Raw genomic sequence first — 12,936 nt, 5'->3', positions numbered from 1 at the left:
TTTCAGATATTTGAAGAGAGCAATGAGGTCTCCCCTCAGTCTCCTCTTCCGCAGACTAAACAGCCCCAGTTCCTTTAGTCTCTCTTTGTAGGGCATATTCTCCAAGCCCTTCACAAGCCTTGTTGCCCTTCTTTGGACATGCTGCAGTACCTCAATGTCCTTTGTGTACTGAGGCACCCAAAACTGAACACAGTACTCAAGATGGGGCCTCAAATGAAATTAGCTGTTAGAATATCTCCTATATTCAGAGTTGCTTTTCTTTATAATTTCTGTGTTGTATTTAAAAACTCAAGTGAATTTTTTAAACACATGCATTGCCTGTGGAAGTCAATGAAATTGAAGTGGTAAAGAATAAGAATGTAATGCCTCCAATCACTACATGTGACTTGTCAGTAGGATCTCATTGTGCTAAACTCTGCTCACTATATAACAGATGAGGATAGAGAGGATACTTGGGGAAAAGTAGTTTATTTTTTTTAATCCATTCTCATCTTATTTCTTATCCCTGTAACTCTAAATATTGTTAAGGTTTGATGTTCTTCTTAGATGTGATTATTTGTAAAACCTATCTGTTGTTGCACAGCTGAGTTCACCCCATACTTCATTTAATTTACGTTTAAAGTATCATAGATGTTTCTGCATTTTGATCAGTAGTGACCTGAAACACATCAGTTGTGGCTGAAATGAAATTTCCTGCCTCTCATGGCCTTCTGAACTGAAAAAAAATGTGAAATGTGAACTAAAATAATGAGAGTATCATATGAAAAAGAAAGTATCTGACACGTCATCCTTTTGTCCATCCTTTGGTTTTAAAGCATTCTCTTTTTCCTTACAAAGGTTTATCTGGATCAACTTCCAGATTGCACCAGTCATCCACCATTTCATCATATGCAACTCTTCGAAGGGATAGGTCCAAGGTAAGTTTTAAAAGAGCATCTGAAGGCTACTCTCTTGATCTTCCAAATTTTTCTTAAACCCAGAGTATATGTTGCATAGCAGGAGATGGGATTCTAATACCATGGGAGAGGACCCATCTTCAATGATCTAGTACTATTTATTTTCTAATTCTCTTAAATGAATCAGGAAGTAGAAAGACAACTTACTGCATTTCTAATAGATTTATAAAAACAAAGTTTGGAACCAAAATCGCCTGTGCTAATAGAAATTATAGAGTTGAAATATGTAAATTAATTCATAGTAATAGAGCAAAATCATCTTAATTTAGAAATAAGGTAGGAGAAAGCTGCTGTTTATTTGTACACTCCTTATAAACTATTAATTCCAACGCATGTTTTGTGTGCCTTATAACTTCTTCAGGAGAGACCAAAGAGTGCCTTGGAACGTTTATACTCTGGAGACCACCAAAGAGGCAAGATGAGTGCAGAGGAACAACTAGAAAGAATGAAACGACATCAGAAGGCATTAGTTCGTGAACGCAAGAGAACCCTTAGCCAAGGAGAAAGGCAGTCTGTTTCATCTCGGTCTTTCATCAGGCCCATTTCTGCAGACATAGGCTCAGTATGTTAGATATGCCTTAAAGGGACTAAACTAGAAATATCTTTGGATTTTTTTTTTTTTCCTAGCAAGCACTTTCACTTGAGCGCGTGTGATGCTTCTAGTATAATTAAATTAGTGTTATATAGTATAAAATGAGTTCAGAGAGTGCAAGTAACAGATGGTCATTTTTTACTAGTAGTTACAGTATATGTAGCAGATTCGGCAGGTAAGTTGGTCGGAGGTCAGTGTGCTGAGTGGAGGAGAGATTCTATTAGAGTGAATTGGGAGACGTGATTGTTTTTTCTTAGAATTGTATTTAGAAAGTGTAAGAAACTTTTAGGATTTTCAAACTGCTTCATAATGGAATGGGCCTTTTAGAATGTTCTTAATCACCGTGGTTATTTTTCTTTTAAATTCACAAATAAGGCTGCAAGATAGTTGTGACAATATCAGGCCAAGCAGGTTGCATGGTTGGTTTTTCGTTTTTGTTTTTAAGGAGAAATGGATAATAAGTTTTGAAACCTAATCTCACTTATGAGAAATTTAAGATCAAATTTGTTTCAGTTGAAATGAGTTCTCCTTTAAAGCTCAAAATGCAGAATATTCTAATAAGGCTCAAATTTAAGCTGCTGAAGATAAGAATTTTCGTTGTGCTCCGAGATTAAATGCTGTACAGAATATAAGTTTGTAATTATACGTTTTGGATACTAACCAAAGCAATTCTAATTGGTGAAGCTACCCAGTTGCTCACTTGGTGCTAAACCAAGATTGTACTGTAATTGCACTTACGCTGTAGTCTTTTAATTTATTTTTCATTTGGTCCACTAGAGCTTTAGAACGGTCACCTTGTTTTACCTAATTCATTGCACAAGATCTCTTGCTTTTAGATTTGTCGCTCATCATACCTAATGCCTCTTTTTGTTTATTTGTTTGTTTTGTTTTTAATTTGCCGAATTTTGTAGTTATTTTAAAATTTCTAACTGGACTACTCAATTTTTACCAGGCTTAATTGCATTTAGTACATGTGTGTCAATTGCTAGCATTTAAACCACCCCTTATAGTATTCAGCTTTTCATTCCCACCTCTCAGTAACACTGTTTTACAGCCAGTTCTTTGTATTTACTTTTCCAGTAAATATGAGTGCACAACTTGGAGACATCCATCTATTTTGTCTTCTGTTTTGCAATCACAAATTTATTAAAGGTAGTACGTAATACTTGGGAAATATGGAACTATAGTATAACCGTTATTTTCATATTTTAATTAGAACTAAATCTGAGCTTCTAATGTTTCTTAAGTCTGACATAACATACACAAGTTGAATTTAAACATTTTTGTGCCACTCCTTATTAACATTTGTGACAAGTACTTTATCTATAAATTGGGTGCCATCTTGGTCTTTTTCTTGCTGTGAAGAATTAAAATTGAGTCTTTCAGCCCTAGCAGTGTTTCGCAGAGATCATTTCTTGTACCTACAGGGCTTCAAAATGGAAAAAGCATGTTCGATAGCACAATTACTTACAGCATTGCAATTATTTAGCAGCCAAAATGGCAAACAGTTAAATGTATAATTGAAATGCTGCTCAGTATGTAACATTTGCTTAAAACATGCGTTGTATGTGTAACTCGAATTTTTAATCAGTCAGCTCGCAAGTGTAGAATGGCATTTGAAGTATGGATCACAGTACATGAGCTCATTTGTTATATAAAATGCCTTTTTAATGTAAAAGTTGCAACATCAAAGCCAATAAAAATTCTGCTTTGTAATAATGGTTTGATGTTTTCCTTACCTATATAACATAATTTGAAAATGATACTGTGTATTTTAAATATACTATGTCAATCAGGCCTGGTTCGAATATGAGTAGAATAAGGAGTTTGGAGTGTGAGAATGATAAAACATTTTTTATCCTTTGAATTCTGAAAAAAAAAAAATCTTAATTTTTGAGATGAAATTGCCTTTTAGGTATATTGACTTCCTAAATATACATGGAAGACATGTATCTTTTGAGTGAATATCGAGAGCTTGTGCATGAATAGGTTTCAAGTAGATTTAATAATTCAAGTAGCATAATGGAGGCTAAGGACTTCATATGGAGTTCAGACTTCAAGCAAAACAAGCCAGAGATATGCAACAGAAATATTAGGCATATTTTTATTAAACGTAATAGCGTGTTCTCCTATTGGTAGCCTTAAATACTTCAGGAGATCATTTTGTTGTTGTTCTTTTTGTCCCTTTTCTTTCCCACTATTTTTAATACAGTGTTTCAAGTCTGGTAAAGTTGCTGAGATCTGCTGGATGGAATGATGCTGCAACAGAGCTTAATTTTTTGACATTTATGAACAAATGCGTTGGTAGGGTTCTTAAGCGTGAGTTTATATGAAGCTGTATTGCATGCAGCTATGAAGGAGCTGCTAAGCAATAATCTGGGAACTCTAAAATTATGCTGTTTAATCTAAATATGCTCTGATTTTATTATTGCTACGTATTTATCTTGTAAAGACAGTCTATAAGATTTTTAATTTTTGCAGGTAGCTAGGTTAACAGAATGTAAAGTAGCTTGGACGTTATTAAAATTACTGTGTTTGAATTTGAGACAAGTTAATGCTAGTACAGAAAATATCAACTTTAATCAGTACGTTTTTTTTTTTCTAGGAAGACATGTAGAATTCACACGCAGCAATTCTCAGCCTGCAGCATTAATGTCCTTTCTGTGTAGTGATTCGCACTGGCACAGCACTGCCTGGTCAGATTGCCTAGGGCAAGGCTATCACTCTCTACAGACTCATTTGTACTGACATCTGTACTTCTGTGGATGTTTGTGCTGGTGCCATGCCCATCAGCATATGTGAAGTTGTGATTAATATATTTGATGGAATTTAATACAGCTGCACGCTGTGTGTAAAAGTAAACAGTACTCTGAAATCCATGCAGCATAGCTGGAGATAAAATCTCCCAGCTAAGAGTTCCAAGAAATACAGCAGCATTTTCTTTTTCCTCTCAGTTAAGGAGTTTGCTCTGTGGATTCTCTCAGCAGAATAGCATTTGTGGACATAGTTATGTACATTACTGAATGTTGAATTTCTCAGCATGGTTGAACACTATTAATTGTTTTGTATCTATTACCAGTGGAAACGAGAGCAAGAATTTGATTTGCAGTTACTTGAGAGGGCAATTCGTGGAGAAGACAAGGATGAGAACGAATGGTTAAAAGTTCAGCCAGTAGCGGTAGCGGTGACAGAGACAGACCTGGAGCCTCAAGACTATGATTTAGACATCAGCAGAGAGGTAACACATAATTATTTGCTTCCTTCTGTATTCCCCTTGATATTCTTAAGTTTTAGGTAGTTCATTCTCATCTTTTGTTTCAAAAGTGAGCTGGAAGTTCAAACTGAAAGGAGTATTCTGGGTATTGAAAAGGAAGCATATTTCTGGCCTGGCTCTTAGGGTGTCTGTAAGGTTTGTGTTCATACGGTGCTCTAGTGGAGAGGGAAAAACGGAAAGGTTGGCCCTACCTTGTGAAATATATAGGCTTTATAGAGAAAAATGATTGTTAGGCAATGCTACATAAAAATTAGGGGAAAAAAAGAAGACAACATAAAGAGCATTTAAAATAAGGAACTGCTAAAAAGTACAAGTTAGTTCCACGGAGCTTCCTTAACTTTGCTTTGACATGGCAAAAAACTTTCTGCTGGCTTTTCATGTGACTTCTTGTTCCGGGGGCAAGGTTTGTTTCCAGCTCTGGTAACTGAGTGAAGTATTTGTTTGAAATGCCATTGAGCCATCTAGTGGAAAGGGAAGAGTATAGCAAGTGGAGAGGCAGAGGCATGTACTGGGGAAAATGCCATGGTGGAGGGAAAGTCAATGAAATTCTTAACAGTATTTTGACTACGAAGCACTTCGACTAAACAGGCCTTCCCTGTTTAATATCTTTATTGATAATCTGGATGAGGGGATGGAGTGCACCCTCAGTGAGTTTGCAGACAGTGCCAAATTGGGGGAAAGTGTTGATCTGCCTGAGTGTGGGAAGGCCCTACAGAGGGACCTGGACAGACTGATCGCTGGGCTGAGGCCAACTGTATGAGCTTCAACAAGACCAAGTGCTGGGTCCTGCACTTTGGTCACAACAACCCCATGCATCACTACAGACTTGGAGCAGAGTGGCTGGAAAGCTGCATGGAGGAAAAGGACCCAGGTGTGTTATTTGACAGGTGGCTGAATGAGAGCCAGCAGATGTTTTCCAGGAGATTTCCACAGCTTCTTGAATCACTTCTTACATCCAAACTAGCACCTTCCGTCTGGGACAAGAAACATTTGTGCATGTAGACATTTCTGTTGTATCTCAGAGTGGCTGAAGGGAGTCTGAAGATCTGGGTTTAAAACTTCTTTCTCAGGTTAATCAAGCTGTCTTCTTCCATTTCATTTATCCATCCTCTTTACCTGGCCAATTCTGTACCTCCTAAGGCTATACTTTTTATGGGCAATCCTCTGTTTGTGTGATGACTGTTTGTTGTTTTGGAAGTAGCAGGATGAGCTGGTCTCAGTTAGCTGTAGTGTAAATATACGCATCGCTCCATGGGGGAGCTGGATTTGAAGGTAAGGAAGTATAATAAAAAATCCTGATTTTTCAGGAAGCATTGGCCTAGGGCTTTTTGAAAAGGAGCATAAAAACTTGAGGTTGTGATTTTAGTTATTAGTTATGAGTGACAATTACTTAATGAGTGCTTTGGCACTTTGTGCATTGCCTGTGTATTACTGAACTTCATCACGGAGGGCTAGGTCATATCACAAAATTCAGCTGCGAGGGAAAAGTTCCCTTTTTCTCACTTTTATTTATTCACGTTTGCTATTTATGCTTTTCAAAAGCAGTCTATGCTTTGGTTTTCAATGTCCATTTCTAAACTGAATGTTCTTTAGGTGGTTTAGATCTCTTCTGTGAAGCAAAATCTTTCTGCAAGGAAACTGATCCTAACAAAAAATCAATGCTAACTTTCGTGCAATCAATTTTAATAATTAAAATTTTCAGCCTACATAACCATGTATTCAATACATTGTTAATTGCACTGTGTTAGTGTATTCCTGGCTGCGTTCCCTGGACAGCTTCTGAACACAGAAGGTTTCAGATCTTGTAGTCCAGGAATTTTCAAAGGTGTTTATTAAGGGTGGCTGTTTTTCTTTTTTTTCCTGCTGCTCACAGAGGAAGATTACGTGGTCTCAAAAGAGCGGTGCCTAAATTAAAGCTGTAGGTGGTACCTTCTCTCATTACAGGAAATCCTGGAATGACATAAACATCTTCCAGTGTTCTTTTAAAATCTCTGGTTGCCCGGTCACTCTTATATATGGTTGCTTCTTCCTACTGCAACAACTATAAGCAGTGTCCTACTTCGGGCGCTAAAGCTGAGCCAAAGAAACGCTCCCTATTGATTCTAATTTCTCCTCTAATCCTCTTTAATATTTGTTTGATCTATCTTCTAAAAGAAGGGAAAAAGACACTGTTAAAAGAGTATCAGCTCATGTCCAGAGGGAATGTTTAGAATCGGGAACATGTATAGACAGTGCAAACGTGTGCTTTATTGTTTTTACTGTGTTTTTGCATTAAGGAGAATAAATCTCAAAGTGTTTTAAGTCTGTGTTGATAAAACTTGATGCTTGTTTTCGTTCCACAGTTGTCAAAACCTGAGAAGGTTGCAATTCCAGAACGTTATGTTGAATTGGAGCCAGAAGAACCTCTTTCTACAGAAGAACTGGCAGCAAGGCAGCGTAAAGCAGAGAAGATAAAGAATATTCTTACTAAATCAAGGTCGGTTATTTTTTTGATCTTACATAGAGGCTGATGTTAAATACTGGAATCTAACTTCATACAACCGTTAATTTCCTGTTCAATTTCATTATGTAGGGAGGATGGCTTTTAGAAAATGCTTACAGAATGTATCTATTATACTTAGTATACTTAGAGCTCCTTTTTAAAGCTGAGTATCAGAGATTCTAATAGTGACAAATTTTGTATTTGTCCATGTTCCTGTTCGGAGCATCCTAAAACAGTTGTGAGTTATTACCAAACAACTTGTAGATGAGAGCGAGGAGAAGGGAAAGGCACAGGTCCAGCCAAAAGCAGAATAGAATTTGGCTGCTTAAAGCTAATGGAGAGTCAGCTGAAATATGCGTTTTCATGAATGTGATTACCTCAAGTACCTGCAGTCTCCTAGAAAGAACATAAATGAGTCTGATCCCGAGGACCACCACTTCCTCTGGACACTAACAAGGAATGACTTTAACATCATCAAAGAAATAACATTTTTATAGTGCTTTTCTGCCTGTTTACTACAAAGGACTTTCAGGTATACTTAAGGCTAAGCAGAAATTGTGACTGAACGTGTATTGGCCATAGTCAGTTTGCCATAGTCAGTTGCATACAATATCTAATGCTACTTCAAAGAACTTCAGTGAAATATGGAGCTTGACATATCAGATCCAAAAGCTGCTGTATGAATTGAAGCTTTTTCTCTTCTGCATGGTGGGCTCTTCTTTATGTTTGTAAATGTTAATGTTGTTTTGCACTTCCCTGCTAGTATGCACAATCTACAGCCTACTATTGCCCAGGACAAGCACAACTCAGTTGATTTAGATTCACAACTCCAAGAGCAGGAACGCATCATTACCATATCATACGCTTTGGCTTCTGAAGCCTCTCAGAGGAGCAAGGAGGTAGCAGGTAATACTTAGTTATTTACAAACTAACAGCTTTTTCCTACCAGCTTCTAAAGTTGTGTGTGGTTGTTGTTGAACTCCTGGCCTAAGAGAAGTTTTTAGCATTTCATATTCAAAATACTTATATTCAAAATAGCAATATAGTGTCTATAGATAACAAATGCAGAGAAGCTGAAGGTTTACAGTGAGTATTTGACATTCAATGGGAGAGTGTACTATGGTCAGAAAGTTTAGAACTTGGAAACTAGCTCTACTAATAGCACTAAAAATGTAATAGTTTCAATGAATTCCCTGTAATTACATGAAATTCACTATTTCTGTACTCATTTTTTTAAAAAAAGTAAATTGGTCCCTGATTTTTTTAAAAAAGATTATTAAAAAAAGGTTAATATATATTTGTTTATAAAGAGAGATTCACTGATTTCTGTGATGGAAATCGTAGTGCTGTCACTTGCAGCTTGAGGTTTATGACAGCATGCTAAAAAGTCTTAAAATCAGTATTGGTACATTTCTGTTTGGTGATCAAGATTAGGGATTAGAGCAAGACAAGCATGCATGAATTCTTCTTGATGCCTGGAGATTACTGGACCCTTTGCAATATGTTACTAAAGATGGTAATTTCACTCTCGGTTGCTTCATAGCTGAAATAAGTAAAAAGTGTCAACAGATTTGTATGGCATGGTAATGGATGCAGCAGCTATTCTAGCCAGTACCTGAGCAGCCATTTATAACTGGCACTGCTCACTCTTCCAGTGGAGAATGGAAATAATGGAATCTTAACTATGATGGAGAAAAGTATGCATGTTTCTCATATGGAGCTGTCAATTTTAATGTATGGCACTTGCCACAAAGGCCCTCAAGACCTTCCCAGTAAAAACAGATTATTTCAATATCCAGATGCGTAACATGCATCTGTAATAACAGACAGTGCATTGGATATGGCTGTATACTCACAGATCCAGTGGCAGCTAAACCCAAGGGGAATGCAATTTTCAGGAGAAGGGATACATTTTCAAGTTGCGAATCTTGAGACTTTGGAGAGGTTCTGTGGGTGATTTAACAGACTTGAAGGAATGAAAGGGGTTCACTGAGGAGGCTGGACACCATAAATAAACAGAATTGTAAGGTCTTGGGACCATTTCAGGAATAGCTTTTCGGACCTTCAGTCTTCACCACAGGCAGTCTGGTCCCAGTTCCAGTAACCAGGTCCTTGGTGCTGTAATGCTGACTTGCGCACTTTGGTTATGGAGCGGGACGTGGTGTTTCAGAAGGTATGAACCAACACAGCGTTTTGCCATATGAATTCTAGCTTCTTCTTGGAAAAGCTAACACTCTTTCTTGAAATTATTCCTGTGCGTCAGTACAGCAAGAGCAGAATGGCTGCCATATAAACAGTCCTTGTGTGGCCATTACCATACTTCTTGCCATGCGCAAATGTGCGCAGCGCTGATGTGTTTCCTCCGTCCGTGTTTTGTAGCTAATGTGGTAGATGTATAGTAGCTAGTAATAGCTGTTAATTTTATATTTTAGTTTTTTAACCATTCTTTCAAAAGTTTGATCACCATGTATTTTTGTGTATGTGTTGCCACAGAATTCTACTGAATTGTTCTCTCCAAAGAAGGAATTTAAATGTGTCTTCCCTGAAATGTTTAAGTGCTACATTTGCAGTCAGCTGTGAGATGTTTTTTAATGTTGGTTTCATTTGTGAAGTAGAACAGCTAGCTCATTTTTCCTTCGCTTGTAAAACAAACAAACAAGAAATCCTAGATCATAAAAAGGACTTGATTGTTCAGGAAGCCCATGTGCTCATCTGTGCCCACTTTCCCTTGCCAATAATATATTTCAAAGACTTGTTTCTTAAAACAAGTCTTCCTTTGATTTCAATTACTACTTCCTTCTTAAAAAATAATTTAAAAAAACACCAAATTTTGGAAATCCTTAAAAATAAAATGATAATAAAGCAGACAGAAGAGTTTAGTTTTGACTGATGGTATGCAATCCATAAAAAGAGTTTAGGCTTTTGGATAATGGGGCATTTTATGATAATCTAAAGTGATTTAAAATGAAAACAATGTGATGCTTTGCACAGCTGACTGCATGCTAATTTATTCTAATTTTGTATATTCCTTCCCATTTTCATTTTTGTAGTTTGAATTTAAAATATTTATTTTTTGAATTTGCTTCTTTCTGATGAAGAAAACCATATCTGAAAATCCAAACCTACATGTCCAGATTTTCTATCAAGATTTGCTTTGAAAGAGACTCAGGCTTAACTTCTCACATTTTTCTTCTGTGAAGCAGATAACTAACGTTAGGATGCTGTGATAGTACACCTCACTTTTAATATAGATTGTGCATTTATCTAACCCCTGTAATGTAGCATTTTAGAGTTCCTCTGAGCTAGTAGGAAATCCACCTTGTAAATAGAAATCTTGCCAAGAATCTGAAAGATCCAAATCAAATGTGCAGTTTTCAAGAACTTAGTTCCTGAATTGTGCTTTTTTGGAAACCTTTAGCCTTCTAAAATGGAAAAGCAGAATTTAAGACTGAGTTTCAGTCTCTGCAATTTTAGGATTATTGTCTTATAATTACTCTGCTTTATAGACAAGAATATGTTTACTCTGTTTTATTTTTTATCCTGAAGTTCCAAGCTGAGATCTGAGAATTGATTTATCATGCACTGTATTACGTAAAATGTTTATGTATCTGTAAAATCTTTTTGTGTGTGATTTTCTAAATAGCATCTTAATTTCTGCTTTTTAGCTGTAACCAGGGAAAGGCTGAGAACCTGTATAACCTCAGAGACATCTTGAAACCAAATTAGTAAACATCAGTGCCATTCTAGAACTGATTTTAAAAGCAGGATTTGATTAGGGTACATGAGTGTTGTGTGTGCTTTAGTACATTCCAGTTGTAAGATAATTATCCAAATTCTCATCAAAAAAAGAATGTTTATTTGCGTAATTTAATGTGACTAATAGGAAGAAACAGCGATTAGAAATGTTGTTTAAGTTGTGTTCCACGTAACTAAAATAGTGTAACACCTCACTGCATTACTAATCGGGTTTCTTATTCATGTGTTAGAAAATTGAGGTGGCTCTGTTTTAATGTGAATGTTTGATTGTGCACCCTAATTCCTGTATGTGATCCCTTCTAGCTCAGCAGTTGACCTATCCACCCAAAGCACCCTCACCTTCTGTACCACAGCCACCTCACTCTCCCCTAAGCAATGGATTTCACTACACATTTGTTTAAACACCTTAAAAGTAAGGACTAACTGCTCTTGACATGTCTGATTTGCCATTGTATCTTCGCTGTGGCTTGCTGAATTTTAACACGTTTCACTAAACCTAAATCAGATCCAAATGAACGCATGCATCCTTTTTTCAGAAACCTTTTGTTCTTGTGTAATAAATATTGCTTCTAATGAGCTAACACAGCTAATAAGGTCTTCAGATAACTGCTGTAGCTTTGCAGATGAGGTACTTCCATACCCTTACTGTGGTGAAGGAAAGAGGCATCTATCTATACCCTTGATAGCCTGGGGCCAGATTTTCAGCCATGATTTGTACTCCTGTGGCCAGCATTGCGTACTGTGTGGCTGCAGCTCCGCTCTGAAGGCAGTTTTGCCTGCATGTGGCCTGTACATTTGCTGCACAAGAGAATTGAAAGTGCAGCCAAAATTGTGTAAGCAGGGGGGTAACTTATGGGTTGATGTCTAAAAGTACATGGACTGAAACTCGAGTCTTTTTTGAGGTGAACTGAAAACTTGGCCCTATATAACTAATTCTGCAATGCTGTTTTTGACTGTTTTGTGCCTTTGATGTGTTTTTTTTTTTTTTTCTGGATTGTGTTAACAGAAGTATTAATTTTCATCTCTGACTAGGTTATTTTGATGTTTCAAGTATTAAGATAATTTAATTGTCCTTATAAAGAAATATGTATCTCTTCCCAGTAGTATTTGCATTGATGTTTCTATTTGAAATAGAAGAACCCGTAAATATTATGATAGCTAATTGCTAGATGTGCCATAGTTATAGCACTCGTGTGTCTCTAGTTTCCTTCAGAAGTGTTTTCATCTTCCCAATTTCCTTTGGACTAATTTTATTGACTAATTCTGGACAAGAACTCAAAACGCAGATGACGCAGTGAAGAATGTGGATTGAAAGAATGCTTCAAATAGTGTTAATCTTTAGATACCTTAGTTTTCAGTTTCACTCATCTGCATCAAATTGCTCTGCAACAAATACAAACCTAAATAAAAGTGAGCATGTTCCAGAAAGGCCCAACAGGGCACTGACCTGTCTTCAGAAAGGCCTGCGATAAATGATAGATGTAGACCGAGAGAGAATGTGCAGAGACATTCAGAGCAGTTCTGCAGAGCTTGGTGGAAATAACTATTTGATTTTCTGGTTCTGTTTATCTTTCTGAGAACCAGATTCTCCCATCTTTGCTACGGCTGAGTAACAGTTGACGCTGCTATTTTATCCACCCATATGCTGGTTGATTACCACTGCTTGTTATCTTCACATGCGAATAGGGTACTCGTGTGGCCTCCAGAAACACAACAGTGCAGTCCTAGAGTATTGTTAGGCTTGAGCAGGGGTTGGACCAGGTGAGCTTCCAGCCAGGGTCCCCTTTCAACATCAACCATTCTGTGATTCCAGGCAGACTTCACATTTATCATATCTCTATATAAGTATACATGCATACGTGTGTGTGTGTCTGAA

The 12,936-nt window shown here is 37.0% G+C and overlaps 1 protein-coding gene across 12 annotated transcripts in view; it reads left to right on the top strand.

Moving 5' to 3' along the window:
- LOC110401027 (pleckstrin homology domain-containing family A member 7-like) overlaps positions 1 to 12,936 on the top strand; it is a 147,153-nt gene that overhangs the window by 132,474 nt on the left and 1,743 nt on the right. For 11 of the 12 annotated variants that reach the window (XM_021401597.1, XM_021401595.1, XM_021401594.1 and 8 more), the window contains 6 exons: positions 838 to 917; positions 1,318 to 1,518; positions 4,628 to 4,786; positions 7,165 to 7,298; positions 8,068 to 8,210; positions 11,364 to 11,472. In XM_021401597.1, the coding sequence (XP_021257272.1) occupies positions 838 to 917; positions 1,318 to 1,518; positions 4,628 to 4,786; positions 7,165 to 7,298; positions 8,068 to 8,210; positions 11,364 to 11,461 (815 nt within the window). In that variant the 3' untranslated portion in view covers positions 11,462 to 11,472. The remainder of the gene's footprint in view (positions 1 to 837; positions 918 to 1,317; positions 1,519 to 4,627; positions 4,787 to 7,164; positions 7,299 to 8,067; positions 8,211 to 11,363; positions 11,473 to 12,936) is intronic. The other variant, XM_021401596.1, reaches the window with a different exon arrangement.

This window comes from Numida meleagris, chromosome 6 (assembly GCF_002078875.1).
Source record: "Numida meleagris isolate 19003 breed g44 Domestic line chromosome 6, NumMel1.0, whole genome shotgun sequence".
Taxonomy (NCBI): domain Eukaryota; kingdom Metazoa; phylum Chordata; class Aves; order Galliformes; family Numididae; genus Numida; species Numida meleagris.
The sequence above is the reverse complement of the archived record's forward strand: the minus strand, read 5'-3'. Positions and strand labels throughout refer to the sequence as shown.